This window comes from Phocoena phocoena, chromosome 14 (assembly GCF_963924675.1).
Source record: "Phocoena phocoena chromosome 14, mPhoPho1.1, whole genome shotgun sequence".
Classification (NCBI taxonomy): Eukaryota; Metazoa; Chordata; class Mammalia; order Artiodactyla; family Phocoenidae; genus Phocoena; species Phocoena phocoena.
This window is the reverse complement of record NC_089232.1, coordinates 4355813-4371908: the sequence shown is the minus strand read 5'-3', so window position 1 is coordinate 4371908 and position 16096 is coordinate 4355813. Positions and strand designations below refer to the sequence as shown.

Genomic DNA, 16096 nt, shown 5'->3' with positions numbered 1-16096 from the left:
ATGGACACTAGGAAAATATGTGCTAAACACTAGGTTTTTGGGGCAGGCAGCCAAGATTTTTCTGTACTACGTTTAACATGGAACTGTGCGTGTAGTCTTTCACTGAGTTAAACTGGATTGAATTTGTCATGCTTTCTTTGGTTAGATGTTATGTTTTCAAAGCGAAGCGCTCTCTTTCCATGGAACTAGTATTCCAGAATCGCTCCCTTTTAGGGCTTGCCTTGTCATTCCCTGCCTCACGGTCTCCCTTTGCCAACACTCTGTGCTCAGCCGGGCAGTTGGGAACAGGTGCAGCCTGGGCCCACAGTTTCTGTGACTACTTTATCAGTGCCACAAACAAGACTGGACACTCTCTCTTTATTTGGACAGATGGCCTTAAGAGAGGGCAGAACCAAATTCCAAGTGGTCATTGCTGGGTGTGTGCACACAGAAAGACTCTTTGGCATCAGCAAGAAGACTATTTTGGGGCATTCCACACATGGCCGTGGCATGCTGATGTCACAGCTGTCCATGTGAGCAAGGGGTGGGGTCCGTGTTTTTCGTCTTGCTTTGTCAATGGCTCAGAGATCTGGAGGCCATATGTTGCCACTCCCTGCACTTGGGCAGATGCCTCCTCAGCTTGGGCCATGTGTCCCCCACGGGAGGTCATTTCTGGACCAAGCACATGATAATTGTCAGGACGTTATGACACCCGAGTGTGTTTCAGTGAGTCTCATCCACACCTCCCAATGCCTAAACAATTGCTGAATTTTCTTTCAATGTGGACTCCAGGGGTACTCAGATACAAAGGGCCGACTCGTGTTTTCTCCTAACCCTGTGATATTGGATGTGTTAGGAAAGATGCAAGGAGGCGTGACATTACAAAACATTTGAATTATGTGGAGAAAATTACTGTTCAGCTGAATATTCCTAATGCCTGGGCAAAGCGACATCAATACAGGAATTGCTACACAGGAGTAAGATCCCTAAGTATACAAGTAAGAATGAGGATGGGGTCTGGATGTTCTGGGACACTGATACTGGGTGAAAAGACATAAAAAAGCTAGACATTAGTATTTTACCAGCATATCAGGGTAGAAAGATTCTTCTTCCATAATTGAAATCCCCTTTACCTGAATGGCAACCTGGGGTTACATTTTTCTGCTGGATGTAGAGCTAGACAGTCTCACCTGAGTAGAGGGGCCTGGAAAGCTTCTGAATCTTGGCTAAATTCCTTGTTAGAGGCTCACGTTGGTGAGACTACACAGACGTCTTGTAAGTCGGAGGAACATAGAAACCCACACTCCAGGCCCAGGGTGTGTTAGCCGAAGGAAAGGACACCTTTGCTGTGTAATTAGTCCTTTGGAAGGGTGACGGAGGTAAAGTTGTGGCCTGACTCCTGCCGCATCCTGTGACCACAGGGTATGTTTCTTGCCCAGAAAGCTGTTTCACCAGCTGTCTTCCCAACCAAGCTGCTGTTGGTCACCAGGAATGTGAGCGGTGTGAACTGGGGTGAGTTGTATAAACCCTCTGCCAGGTGGGACAAACAGCCTGAGCATGTCCTTATGGGGCTCAAACCTGCTCCCTTCTGGTCTGGAGGACAGTGCTTTCTAAGAGTGTAGGGATATGAACCCCCTTAAAAACACACTATAGGGAAGGTAAGTGGATATGAAGGGGATATAACATTCTTACATGTAGAGGGCAAAACTGACTCAGAAGTAAACTGGATTTGCGGTTTGTTTTTTTGTTTCTTTAAGAAAGATCCGTGGAGTTTGTATAGCTCATGGTAAACATGACTCATTTCTACCTGAGATAGGATAGATGCGATGGGTGCATAATACAAGAGACTTTTTTGCCTTCATCCTAGAAAAAATAGCTCACAAAAGCCAAGGGACTTGTTTCATCAGAGGCTCATTTTCCTTCGGCTGAGACTGAACACGTGGCTCACAGGAGGCACTGGGGGTCGTGTCTTGCTCCTCACGTCTCCCTCCAGACAAAGCAGAACACGGCGGCAGTCAGGGCAGGAGAAGAGTATGTGGAGGAAACAGCCCCAAAGCAGGAAGGGATTAGGGGAGAGCTGCTGACAGCCTAGAGGCAGGCATTCTAAACTTACGGGAAGCACACTCACCTCCCCGCTTACACCTGCTGTCCCCATGTCTGTATGCTGAACAACCAGCCTGTAAACAGCCGCTGATCCCCGAGAGGCAAAGGGGGCCTCCTGTGTGAGGGGAACGGGCCAGGAGGGCCAGTGAGTGCTCGCCAGCTTTGCTAAAGCTTCTGTCTTTCTTAGCATGCAAGAAGTAGGCTCTCAGGGGAAAATCAAAAGCATCACTTCCTAGTGTGGAACTGAGTATTTCACCAAAGTCCAGGACTTCAGCATTTTATTCAGAGCTCTGGTTTGTTGGAGGTGGATGGGGGAAAGAAATAGTGATTAATAAAAACTATGTATTACTGATATCAGCCAGATGTACTTTTGTCGTAGAATTAGTGTCTCTGATTTTCATGAACTGCAGAAGGGCTGCTCGGATTTTCCTTTTGCTCAGGCCAAAGGTTTGGGTATACAGATCTGCTTTCTAAGTAGGAACAGAAGACCCAGTCACTCTTATGTTTCTAAAACTACCTGCTTTGTACACTTGCTTTCTGCCTTCAGTTGTCATATTTGGGACTTTATTTGGATAGTATCAGTATCCAACAAAAATTATTGTCTTGGATACTGATACTATTATCATGTGGAATTTTAATGTCCTTGGTCTGATATTTTTTATAGATGTCAAGTGCTAGAACAAGTCAACCTTGCTTAATATTAAATAGGAAAGCGCTTAGAAGAGCTTTTATTTACAAAAATACTTTAAAGCCTTATTTTCTTTCTCAGATAGTTCTTTGAGCATTTATTTCTCTCCATGTTGCTTATTGGTCGAAATATATGTAACAGGCTGTTAGAATCAGACTTGTCCAGACTTGGTTTTGAATAAGGAACCAACATGGTAAACACAGGTACACCTTGGAGATGCTGTGCGTTTGCTTCCAGACCCACTATGCTGTAATTGATTAGCGTGCCATAGCGTTATGTCTAAAAACTGTACGGACCTTAATTAAAAAAGACTTCATCGTTAAACAGTGCTAACCATCATCTGAGTCTTCAGCAAGTTGTAATCTTTTTGTAATAGTAACATCAAAGATTACTGATTCCAGATCACCCTAACAAATATAATAATGAAAAAGGTTGAAATAGTGCGAGGATTACCAAAGTGTGACACAGAGACATGAAATGAACAAATGCTGTTGGAAAATGGCACCAACTGACTTGCTTGAAAGCAGGGTTGCCACAAACCTTCAATTTATTAAAAAGTGCAGCATCTGAGAAGCGCAATAAAGCAAAATGCAATAAAACATGGTCTGCCTGTATGTGGCACTAAAGTGAGGAAACAAGTTCCCAGAGGAAGAATTCAAAAGGGACACGTCACACCCAGTCCAGTGAGTTTCCAGTGTCTCAACCAGATGAAGGCTGTGGGAAGGAGGGGGAGTGCGAGGGGAGAGAGGAGAGCCAGAGCTGGCTCGTTCCTGTGAGTCCCCACCCTAGCCTGAGCTTGTTACACCGTCCTTGCTGGAGACAGTCTGGTTCCTGGTTGACTCCTACCCAGATGAGTCGAGGTGTGAGAGGCTCGCTCAGTAATAGCTTTGGTGGAACTTTTCTGAAGACTTGACTAAATGCTCCCCACCCCCTTTAAAAATGTATCTGAGCTGTTTTTCTTTTCTTTTTTTTAAAAATTTATTTATTTATTTTTGGCTGCGTTGGGTCTTCGTTGCTGCGCACGGGCTTTCTCTAGTTGCGGCGAGCGGGGGCTACTCTTCGTTGCAGTGCACGGGCTTCACATTGCAGTGGCTTCTCTTGTTGCGGAGCACGGGCTCTAGGCACTCGGGCTTCAGCAGTTGTGGCACGTGGGCTCAGCAGTTGTGGCTCGTGGGCTCTAGAGCACAGGCTCAGTAGTTGTGGTGCACGGGCTTAGTTGCTCTGCGGCACATGGGATCTTCCCGGACCAGGGCTTGAACCCGTGTCCCTTGCATTGGCAGGCGGATTCTTAACCACTGCGTCACCAGGGAAGCCCTGAGCTGTTTTTCTGAGAGCTAGAGCAACAGGCCTGGCAAATGAATGCTTTCACTCACATGACATATTACTACGGGGTATAATTAATCTCCACCCTGAAAGGGAGTCTTCAGATGTGTTAGGTGACCAGACTTTCTGGCCTATAAATAGGATCTCTGGTTTGGAATTAATTTGCCATGGTGGAAGGGCAGAATGAGCTTCCATCTGCTTCATTCTCCTTTTCCAAAGTACGTGTATCATTAACATCTACTATTTACCCAGTACTGTTAAGGCATTTAGTTTGTTTGCAAATATTCTGTTTCATTCCTCACCCTTCCCCCAAACTGTCACTTTGCTCTTTGGTTTCTTTACTAGATTATGTTATGCATTTTCTGAGGCCTTTTTTTTCTCTGTACTTTCTCGTGTAGAAGAGAAGCACACGGAGTACAGATTCATCTGAATGATCAGATCAACATAGGCTGGGTTGTCCTAGGAAGAATTTTTGCTTCCTGTAACACAGGGGCTGTCGAGGAGGGGCGGGAGGTTTGCTTGACTGGGCAGTGGAAAAAGAAAACGTCCTTAATATGAATAAGCCCCAGTTTGGGTTCACCTGACGTTCTTTCCAGAATGTGCCCTAGTGGGGCTGTGAGGTGGCGTGTGCCACCTGGTGGAGAATTCCAGCGAGACACTGGCAGACACATTTGAAGCGACCTTTCCTTCAGAACGGGAAGGCCCCATGGCAACTTTATTCTCTTGCCTCTTGGCCAGCCCTGAAATAGCCTAGTCACATGAGAAGCTCTGACGCTTTAGAAGATTTCAGAGAACAACATTTCTAGCCATAGCAAGAGCTCATGCCAAAGCGTAACAGTAAAAGTAGCCAGTGCTCGTTATGCGCTAGCCCTGTTCCATGCATCTTGCTGAGTACTTCACCTCTGTTAATTCCTCGTGACTGCTCTCTGCGGTGGGCACTTGAATTATCTCTGTTTTACCAATGAAGAAACGGAGACACAGAGAAGTAAAAAACTTGCTCAGTGGTACTCAGCTGGTAAAGTTTAAAGTTTTCTGGACAGTAAGCCTAGAAGCAGGGCAGACAGATTCCACACCTGTGGTCTTCAACCACTAAATACTTCCTGAAACTCAGTTACCATCAGTAGACACTTCCTTGGCATTAAATGAAACTGCTTTTCAGATTAAGCCCCTAACTATTTGTAGGGATGGATATAACCTCGTGATCATTCTCTGTCAATAATTGTTTCTCAAGAGAGTGCAGAGTATTGAATATATAGGATATTTAATGCCTAAAATTATTATACCAATCTAAGAAAGTAATAAATACTTGAAAAATCTGATAGATGATAGATATTACGTAGGTTTGGTTGACTAAATAAAACATGAGGCCAGAAAATGAAAGGGAAGAGGCAACTCATGTATTTGGGAAGTAGTATGAGGAGGTGAGGGCAGCAATGAATATTTGGAAATCAGATAGATGTAATGAAAATGTATAGTCGTGAAGTTATAACTGTTTAAGTTATTCAGGCCATCTCAGAAAATTGGGGAAAAATCAGTGGAAAGTGAGTCAGAAAATGAAGAGTGGAGATAAGCAAAGAATGTTGACGGTTGACCATTGTGCATTGGTAGTTTTACAGTTTCTGAAATATGATATGTAAAAGCGAGCATAATTGAGTTATAAGAGAAGGCAATGTGTATTAATTTAAAGAAGAACAAGCTGTTACATAAATACAATTTAAATTATTTTTAAGGACTTCTAGTTTATTTTATCAGAAAAGCTAATTTTTTAATGAATGCAATATGTACTATATGCAAGACTGCTTTGGAAGTATATTACAATATAATAACAAGTATTACTCTTTAGAAAATGTAGAATTGGTAAATTTTCCTTTCCCCATTATATAATGATTAGAAAAAAAACCAGGTATACATTTAGACTGTGCATGGACCTGTGAGAGTAGATTCAGCCTGCACTAATGCTCGTGTTTCCTCCTCTGGAATGACACATAGCACTTCTTAGAAGTTGAGAAACGCCTCAAACACTGCAATTTTTAAGATTCCTAACATATTAAAAGTTAACACATGTCAAGATTCATTTTCATATATTGTGGAATTTTTTAAGTGTTTACATTTGATAAGTCAACGCTCCATGCTTTTAAAATACATACATAAAGGTAGTGGCCCTACACATAACAATTTTCAGATATTATCCAAAGTCTTGTATGAGAATTGGGCTCAAATCAGATAATCCTAATGGACCCCAATGTCATCCATATCGTGAGGGGGCACATGATTCCACCCGAAGGTCAAATCCCTTGCCAGTTCTCAAGGGAGATACCTAAATTTTATCCACTGACTTAAAGCCCAGAGATTCTCTTTAAATATCTGAGGAGCAACTCTCTTTCCAAAGGAGCCCCAGAAAAAAACAGTTCATGGATGGTAGTCTGGTTCCTAGGTTGGGGACCACTTCACAGGGGTTCATTATATAATGAAACTTCATAACATTCATTTTTATGTCATATTTTATATGTTTCAAATAATACATAATGAAAGTTTTAAAAAATTAGGGAATTGAAAACAACCGGTTACAGAAAATCCCTGTGCTTTAGGCACTTGGAGAGCTTAGCCTCTTGGTGAGCACTAGTGCATGACTGTCGAAAGTTTTGTTGGCAAAATTGATGTTTGAGGAGGAGAATGTCAGAAAAACAACTGTGCCCTCGCTAGGGCTTCGTGGGCCTGCTCGGGGTGTGGGGGGAGTCTGGGCAGCTGCACTCTAGGTCACCGCTGGAACAGCGGTAAGCCCGGCGCCATTTTCTCTTTTGGGAATAAGATCATGTTTTGTAAAAAGGTGTTTTTTTTGCCAATTTTTTTTCAAAACCATTTGCCTAAGGAAATGCTATTCATCCTTGCAAAACTCAATGTTATTTTCATAGGAACTTAATTCATAATAGCCAAAACCTAGAAAGAGCCCAAATGTTCACCAATAGATGAGTGGATACCACTGGATGAATTGGTAGGTTCATACGGTGGAATCCCGCTCAGCCATAAGGAGTAAACTGCAAACACAAGCAACAACATGGATGGATTCTCAGTCATTATGTTGGGAAAAAACAGCCAGAGACAAAAGATGGCATGCTGCTATGATGTCATTTCTATCAAGTTCTAAGGGCAACACTACGCTATAGTGATAGATGCTTTCGGTGGGTGGGTGGTGCATGAGGACCCTCTCTGGAGGGACAGTGATACATACGTTCTATTTTTAACAGGTTGTGGCTACACTGATGTTTAGATTTACCAAAACTCATCAAACTATACACTTAAAATCCATACATTTTGCTCTATTTAACTTATACCTCAATTAAAAGGCTGAGAAATAATGAGAAACAGTAAACAATAAATACATGGAATGCTTTTTACCCATTAGAAAAACCTTCAGACCATTGGAGCTTAACATTATACCTTCAGACATTAGTATGGGCTAATGTAAGAAATGTTTGTATGAAGACTGTTGGTGTCTCTTCCTCAAAAACTCCTTGTGGGGACATTGTCAGTTATGTCCTTCAGTGTTCCTATGCAGATCTGCAGATGGCATTTTTAATATATTTCTTCATGAATTGCTATGATTCCTTTTAGAAAATGATAGTAAATACATAGCTCATCAAGTGTCCTTTTTGTTCTTTCTTCTGAGCATGTCAGATCTAGGCTTACCATTCCATGAATGCTGCTGTCCTTAGCATTCTTACCCACGCTCCAGATTTTTTTTCTTTACTTCTATACTTAGGATGAACTCTTGCCCTGCCTTCCAGGCAGCTCCACCTGGAGAAGTAACCTAGTCTCCTGCTGCCTCCTTGGAATAGTTTCCATATTGTAGGATATTTTGGAATGTCTTCAACCTAATGTGTCACACCTGCTATCAGGGTTTCAGTTTGAGTTATGCCACAGGCTAAACTTTTGATCTCGGTAGACAATTAACTACTGCAGACCTCATTTCCATCCTCTGAAAATAGACACGATGAGTAAGCTGGTGTTATCATCCCTAAAATGTTATGAAGCTTACTTTCTAGTTCTATATAGATGCCCTTGCTGAAAATTGCCCTGTCTCCCCAGTGTGTGTGTCCTCTGAACAGAGAAAAGATGAGTTCTCCTGATTCTAATTTAGTATTCACTATAACTTCCTTCATGAAGCATTTTTTTTTGACTGTGGGATTCCGCAGCCTTTCCTATGGCCACTGAAAGCCAAAATGAGTTTCCACTGAATTTGTGTGGAAGCAAAGAGGCCAATGAATCATCTGGAATTTATGATTCTTCCCCAAGTAACCAATAACTGTCCCTAATTCAATCTGTTTAAGTACATTTCAAAGGCAATTCAGTTACATCTAAGCAGCTAAAGATCAAGTTTATTGTTTTTCAGTAACTCCAAAAGGCTTTTTTTTAAAAAATATAGGTATATGTACTTCTAGGCAAGAATATAGGGGTTTGGCATTTGCCTGTCTTTTGAAGAAGAAAGTTTTCATTTCTGTGGCTAGCTTTTCCCTAGGAATGCATTTTAAAATCCAGTTTTTATAATACAGTATAAAAGATCTTTCTAGGGATTTCCCTGGCTGTCCAGTAGTTAAGACTCCACGCTTCCAGTGCAGGGGGCGTGGGCTCCATCCCTGGTCTGGGCACTAAGGATCCCACAGGCCCTGTGGCAGCGGCCAGTAAATAAATAAATAAATGATCTTTCTAGTATGCCTTCTTTTCTGTTCTTATATCTAAATAAATAAATAAATGATCTTTCTAGTATGCTTTCTTTTCTGTTCTTGTATCTGTGGAATATTGAAGACGTGCAGTTTTATTTCTCAGTCTGTGACTTGGCGTTGGGGAAATCCTTTTGGTTTTATTTCCATGTTTTTTTATCATTAGCAATTGCGTCCCTAATTTGTGACTGATTTTTATGTGACCTTTGTTTCAGAAAATGTTTTCCAAATTGAATGTATGACATTTGTGAGAGAAACTGTGCAAAAATCATAAGCTTGAATGACTCTTCCCCACACTGCCAATAAAAGAGACCCAACATGTTCTTGATGTGACAATTATTTGTCCATTGTTTCATTGTGGTCACAAATTTCCGTGGGCTTTGGGACCATATTTTGATTATGCCTCCATTGAGCAATTTTACAAATTTTTGTTGGACTTCAAAAGATATAAATTTATAAAATTCAATAGGAAATAAATTATGCTTTCAAAATATATGACCTAATTTAAATATAACTTCATTTAAAACAAATTATTACCTGAATATTAGCAATATGTTCTATTCCTGCTAAAATCACCATGGCAAGTGGGTTTGAAATGTAACTCACTTGTCACTCAAGACCGTTACTGCTTATGTTTTTATGAATGAAGGTCTTAAGATATCAAGGGAAAAAAAATTAAGAGTTTTCCATAGTATTGGTATTGCCCCAGAGGGGACTCTTCAAGATTTTGTTTCTTGTTTTGAAATATTTTCAGACTTACACAGAAATTGTAAGTCCCTTCACCCAGAGACTCCATTCAAAGTTTGCTAATTTTCCCAATAATGTCTTTAATAGCAAAAGAATCCAGTCCTGGAACATGCTTTGCATTTAGATGTGTCATGTGAGTATCCATCAGACCAGAATAAATCCTTCTTTGACCTTCATGAGCTTGGCTCTTTTGAAGAGTACAGGCCTGTGATTTTCTAGAATGTTCCTGAATTGATTTGTCAGATGCTTCCTCATGATTGGATTTAGGCTCTTCATTTTTTCGCTGCAGTATCATAGCAGTGATGCTGTGTTCTCATTGAATCTCATGAGGTAGTGAGTGACATCAGTTTGTCATGTCCTTGGTGATATTAACTTTGATCACTTGAGTAAGGTGGGATTTGCCAGGTTTCTTCAGTGTGAAGTTACTGTTTTTTCTTTATGACTAATATGTGTTTTGTGGGAAAAGACTTTGAGCCTGTGTAAATGTTTATTTCTCATCTAAATTTCATCCACTAGTTTTAGTATCTGTTTTTATTTCTTGCCTAAATTAATTATGACTTAAATGATTGCCAAATGGTGATTTCTAATTCAGTTATTCCTTCTACATTTATAAGTTAGCATTCTGAATGAAAGGCATTCCCTTCTCCCCACTTATTTATTCACTTGCTTATTTATATCTCTGTGGGCTCATGTATTCCTGTTTCATTTGATGAGATGTAATGGGCCTCTATCACTATTTGTTTGATAATCAAATGTTCTCAGAATTGGCTAGCAGAAGCCCCATGATCTGGCTTCTGAAATGCCCACATTATTCTCTGAGCACATCTGTACTTTTTTGGTATAACATGATGTTCCAGATTCGTGTGGTACTTTCTGTCCCAGCCTGGACTCAACTATTTCTTAGAGATGTCCTAATTCCTGGTATTTAGAAGCCAAGATCTGGACACTTGGTGTCCTCCATGCTACTGGGGATTTGTTGCTCCCAGACCCTCTCAGGAAGCAGAGCCAGAAAATATATCTAGGTACATACACGCACAAAGGTATATTTTAAAGGAAACATATACTTTTACTTCTATATTCATTCATTTATCTATCTAAAGCCATAAATTCACACTGATATATTCAATTCTAAAAAAAACACCATAAAGTTCATTCTAGCTTTCCCCCTTTTCAGGCAGTGAAGAACTTGACTCCAATTAACCTCAATATATGTATTTATTTGAATAGCTAGCTATAAGTACCAGTCTCCTGACTCTTAGCCCCTTACTTCATGCAGGCCCCCCTCATCCATTTTTGCTGCCATAGTAGCTGAACCATTGGCCTTTGGTATAGTTTCTCCATGTTTGTTAGTTCATTTTCCTTCTGTTTATCTGTCAGTCTTTACCTACACACACACACACACACACACACACACACACACACACACACACACGTATACATATAAAACACTGGCAATTTAACGGGTAGGGAAAGTAGGGAAGTGCTGTTTTACTCCATGGGTATAATCATAGGCTGATCTGATAGGAATTAAATGGACTATATCTCCAACTAGTGAACAAGTTAAAAAGTTGTAGTGATAGAAACAACTATTATTCATTGCTTTCAGGCTGTAATTGCTCTTCAAGTAACAGCAATAATTAAATATAAGTTAATTCTTCCTTATTAAGAACCATCTACATGATGTCCTGCAAAACTTTCAAAAAATACTCTAAATTCAGTAATGGGTTTTACAATTTTTGAAGAAAAGGTGTATAAATCTACTGGTTTTTCACAAAGTAAATTTTTAAAAATGAAAATACCTGAAAGCACAAGAGATTCACATGATGTAAGGAAGATTAAAAAGAACAGGGGGCTTCCCTGGTGGTGCAGTGGTTGAGAATGTCTGCCAATGCAGGGGACTCGGGTTCGAGCCGTGGTCTGGGAAGATCCCACATGCCGCGGAGCAACTAAGCCCATGAGCCACAACTACTGAGCCTGCGCGTCTGGAGCCTGTGCTCCGCAACAAGAGAGGCCGTGCTAGTAAGAGGCCTGCGCACCGCAATGAAGAGTGGTCCCTGCTTGCCGCAACTAGAGAAAGCCCTCTGACAGAAACGAAGACCCAACACAGCCAAAAATAAAAATAAATAAATTAATTTTAAAAACCCCATATCAACAAATAATAAAAAAGGTTCGCAATGTGTTGGCATAAGGCAAATGGTATGCAAATAACCAAGCCAAACCTTTACATTAGCAGAGCATACTGTCTGTATATTTTCTGAAAAAATGTTTTGAAATGCTCAGAGTTGCTAGACAACACATGGCCTCACCATATTGTTGTCAAAATCTGAGGCACGGCTCGACTCTGTGAGGAGTTTGCTCGCGGGCTATGGCTTTACTATTTTTCTGTGATACAGTTGTCGTTCAGTGGTTAAATTGCTCTATTCTGTGCTTCGGTATTTGCATTTACATTACAGACAACAGAGTGAAGGATGGTTCTTATTAGTGAAACATCTACATTGATTCTTCACAGCTTTGTAGTTTGTATCATGATTAGGAGAAAGTTTCAGCTCTGATGCTGACATACTTCAACATACGTATGGGCCCTTCTTCCATGTTTACTTGTCAAGATTCTTTATGAACTTGATGACCCAAGAGGGAGAGGACATCCTAAATGCTGTAGGAGCACAATTAACCCCAGAAGAGTGATTGATGGCTAGGTTTGTAAAAGCAACTCCCTCCTGCCCACGTTCCTCAGCCTCTGCTTCTGATCACAGGGCGGTGTTTACCTTCTAGACAGAATATCAGTTAGGATATGGAGATTTTATACCTGATGGTTCAGTTAGTTAATTCAGAGAGTACAGTAGATCCTTGACGAGTTTGAATTGAACTTTTGGACAAATTGCAAGTGTCCTTAAGTATATTTTGCTTTGGGGCAAATTCGTGTGCGGGGCCCTCACTCACCAGTGGGTCAGCTTAGCAGGCTCTCCTGAACCTGCAGCTCAGTGCAGTGGTATCGCCTCCTTCTGTTGCTACAGTAACAGTCACACGGAAAAGCGTCTGCTTAGTAGTATTCTCAAATTTTAGCATTCATAAAGCTCTTCTGTCATATTGCTTGTTAAGGTCAAGGGTCCAACACCGTGGTACTTCTCTACCCTTATAATTCCAACAATATTTTTGAATAGGTGGATTGCAGTTACATTGAAATGGTTGATAAATTATCTTGCCTTCTAGTTAGTGGTTAAGCATTTTCCATCCCTCCCTCCCTCCTTCCCTCCTTCCTTTCTTCCTTCCTTTCTTTTGTTTCATAAGGCTCTTGATCTCAAACCTGAGGTTTTATATTCCACAGAATGTTTCTTAAAGAGTCATGTATATTCTTTTACATTAGTTCAGTGCTTCCATCTCTGTTCTTGTCTGGTACTTACCTTGGCTTCTATTTTCATTGCCATATGTAACTGCAACACCAGTTAGCTGTGTTATAATAATATAACAAAAGTCAGAAAGACCTGAACTGAAAATCAGCTATGAAAACTACCAGCTGAGTTTGCATATACTTAAAACTGTGGGTTAATAGTACCTGTTTCACAAGTTTATTGTACATATTGAAAGAAATAATGTATAGCAGTGCTTGTCACAAACGAGGCATACAGTAAAAATGGATAAATGTTAGAAAATAAATTCCGCTAGGCAGGGATCTTTGACTCTTATAGTTCACAAGCACCTAATACAGTGCCTGGCACACAGTAAGCACTCAGTAAATACATGTCATCTGTTGCCATTTTTCTTCTGCAACTATAGCCCTCACCACAGTGCTCTGAAAACTAAAGATCAATGATGTGCCTATAAAGCATACAATAAAAGGTCTGACACAAAGTAGGTGAGTTAGCTAGAATTATATTTTTATAGTTATATCATCAGGCATATGACTGGTCTGATATAGCATTCTTGGGCAGACATCTTCAGAAAGGCTAAAGGTCTTTTGTTTTGTCCTTCTCAGGCATCCTGTTTTCCTTGGTGGTGATGCTGTATGTCATCTGGGTCCAGGCAGTGGCTGACATGGAAAGCTACAAAAACATGAAAATGAAAGACTGCTTGGATTTCACCCCTTCTGTGCTGTACGGCTGGTCATTTTTTCTGGCCCCAGCGGGGATATTTTTTTCTTTGCTAGCTGGATTACTATTTCTAGTTGTTGCACGGCATATTCAGTTACATCACTAACCAAACTGTTGCCACCAGTATTTTCTTGAGAGATTTTAAAACAGAGCATTTTAAAAAAAATTTTGTCTCCATGATCCTAGCATAGAATGAGTTGATGTAACTTTTTAGCTGCTATGTGAATTAGCCATTTTACTTGGGATCTTCTCTAATAAGAGGGTCCTAGAATCTCTCCAGACTCCATCTTGCTTCCATCTTATCTAAGTGCTCTCAAGAATCTAGTTTTTTAGGGAACAGGTAACATGGGCCTTCCCTTCACTGCACTTGTTAGAGTTTGCGGGTAACAAAGGCCTGGCAGTAGCAGAAAACAGTCACCAGGGGCAAATCGTGATTTGAGTTAAGCGTCCTCCTTGGCATTCACTTCTGCTGCTCTTAAAAAAATTCTTTGGAATCCCATATCTGATAAGAGGTTAATATCAGAATATATTAAGAACTCCTACAGCTTAACAAACAACGGTAACAACAACAAAGCAAATACCAGATTTAAAAAGGGGCAAAGGACCCGAGCGGACGTTTCTCCAAAGATGATGTACAAATGGCCAAAAAAAAAAGTCCTTTGGAGATTAATTAAGAACAACAAACAAATGTTGTCAGAGAATTTACTCCATTTCTTCTTCACACACATACACATGTACTGACACCTGTGAGCAGATTATTCATTATTTAAAAATAGACAGCAGTTGCTCTTGTAGCAGGGGCTGCGTGAACTCACCAGTTACAATGGGTCACAACAAAAACAACATGTACTTATTCCGCTTTCTTACCAAAAACAAGTTTGGTTATGTAACGTATTCACTTAATTGTGCATGCTTACATAAATCTTAAACTATATTTAAAAGAAGCAAATCTGTACACCAAATCCCATACAATGAAGATTGGATTTTTATGAACTTAAAGTGGGTTAATTGTATATGTAATATGGTTGAAAACATGTAAAAACCAAGCGCCTTCACTTTGTACATAATTCTATTCGATATTTTTAGATTTCATTTAAAAATTATATTGCTAATATGTTCAGCATGTGAACATTTATTGATGAAATGTGCTTTTAATATGCACTCAACTATAAACTTTCGAAATACTTCCAGATGAGGGTGATAACAGCCTCGCTTTATTAAAGACCGTGAAATGTGAACTTTTCCCAAGATCTTATGGGTTATAGTTCTGATCATTTGATTCCCTTAACTGTCGTCTCTCCCTGTCTTCAGCTTTACAGCAGGTATGTTAACATTTACAGATCTGCTATTTCCTGGAAGATAACTTTTTGGGGATGGTTGTGGGAATGATTCTTTATTATTCACTAGAGTAGACATTTTGCATATCAAAGATTTTTGTTTGGCACTAATTTTGACTGAAATCAAATCCATCTGAGAAGCCTAGGTCATATTTGCATTTTGGAAGCCTCCTGACAGAGGAGTCCCCTGTTAGTGAAGGAACAGAGGCCCTGCGTGGTGTGCGGACTGCATTTCAGGCACAGCATTTTACTCCGCAGCTGTTTGAATACCGAGGGCCTGACTCGGAGGCACATTAAAGGGTGACCACCTAGAAGCCGCTGTAGGATAGAGGCGCTGTTGCTTTCACCCCGGGCTCCCATGATGGGGAGATTGCCTGAATCTTCTCTGCACATCTTGTACTTTCCATTAAACCTTGTTTCAGTGAGAGGGCGCTCTGGGGGAAGAGCGAAGATCTGAGGTATCTGCAGATCACCAGGACATTTTAGGGGTTAGTGACAGGGCTTGCGTGTTTAAAAAAGACTTCAGGGCCTTAACTGGTCTCTCAAGCCGTTTCAGTTTTATCATAAACGTTTTCCTGGTCCTTTCCTTTGTCTTTTTCTGTTTCATTTTTATATTGCTTCATTTATGTCTTTGCTTTTGGCTTGATTATTACAAAAATAATTATGGGTTCTGTTATTCACATTGACTGTGATATTAAGTTGTGGCATGCTATTAAGTTTTCCAGACGATGCTAGATGTATTTGCTTAGTTTATGTCATCTGTAAATACAATTCCTTTTTGTAGAACTTTGGAATGGAGCCTTTTTCTATGTATTATACATCATTTAAATTTCACATGCAAGCTGCTTTTAGTAAAGGTTTGAATATTTGTAGCTTTCAGATGGTTAATCTTACTTTCTAATACTTACGCGACTACCATATATTTATCTTAAGGCAATTGGCTGAATATCTGATGTACGTGACACTTTTACACAGATCCACACTTTGGAAGTGTTTCATAGGTGTAATGCATCGGTCACATGAGTTCAAACACATTTCCTGACCTATTTCACCAGCAATCCATGGAAGAAAGGAAGGTGAATTGTATTTGCTGTGTCAATGAGTAAAATATAC

General features: G+C 40.3%; 1 protein-coding gene across 1 annotated transcript in view; it reads left to right on the top strand.

Moving 5' to 3' along the window:
- Positions 1–14123, top strand: part of TMEM182 (transmembrane protein 182) — a 47948-nt gene extending 33825 nt beyond the window's left edge. The window contains exon 5 of the mRNA XM_065891437.1: positions 13532–14123. Within this exon, the coding sequence (XP_065747509.1) occupies positions 13532–13752 (221 nt within the window). The 3' untranslated portion in view covers positions 13753–14123. The remainder of the gene's footprint in view (positions 1–13531) is intronic.
- The last annotated feature ends 1973 nt before the right edge of the window (positions 14124–16096 follow it).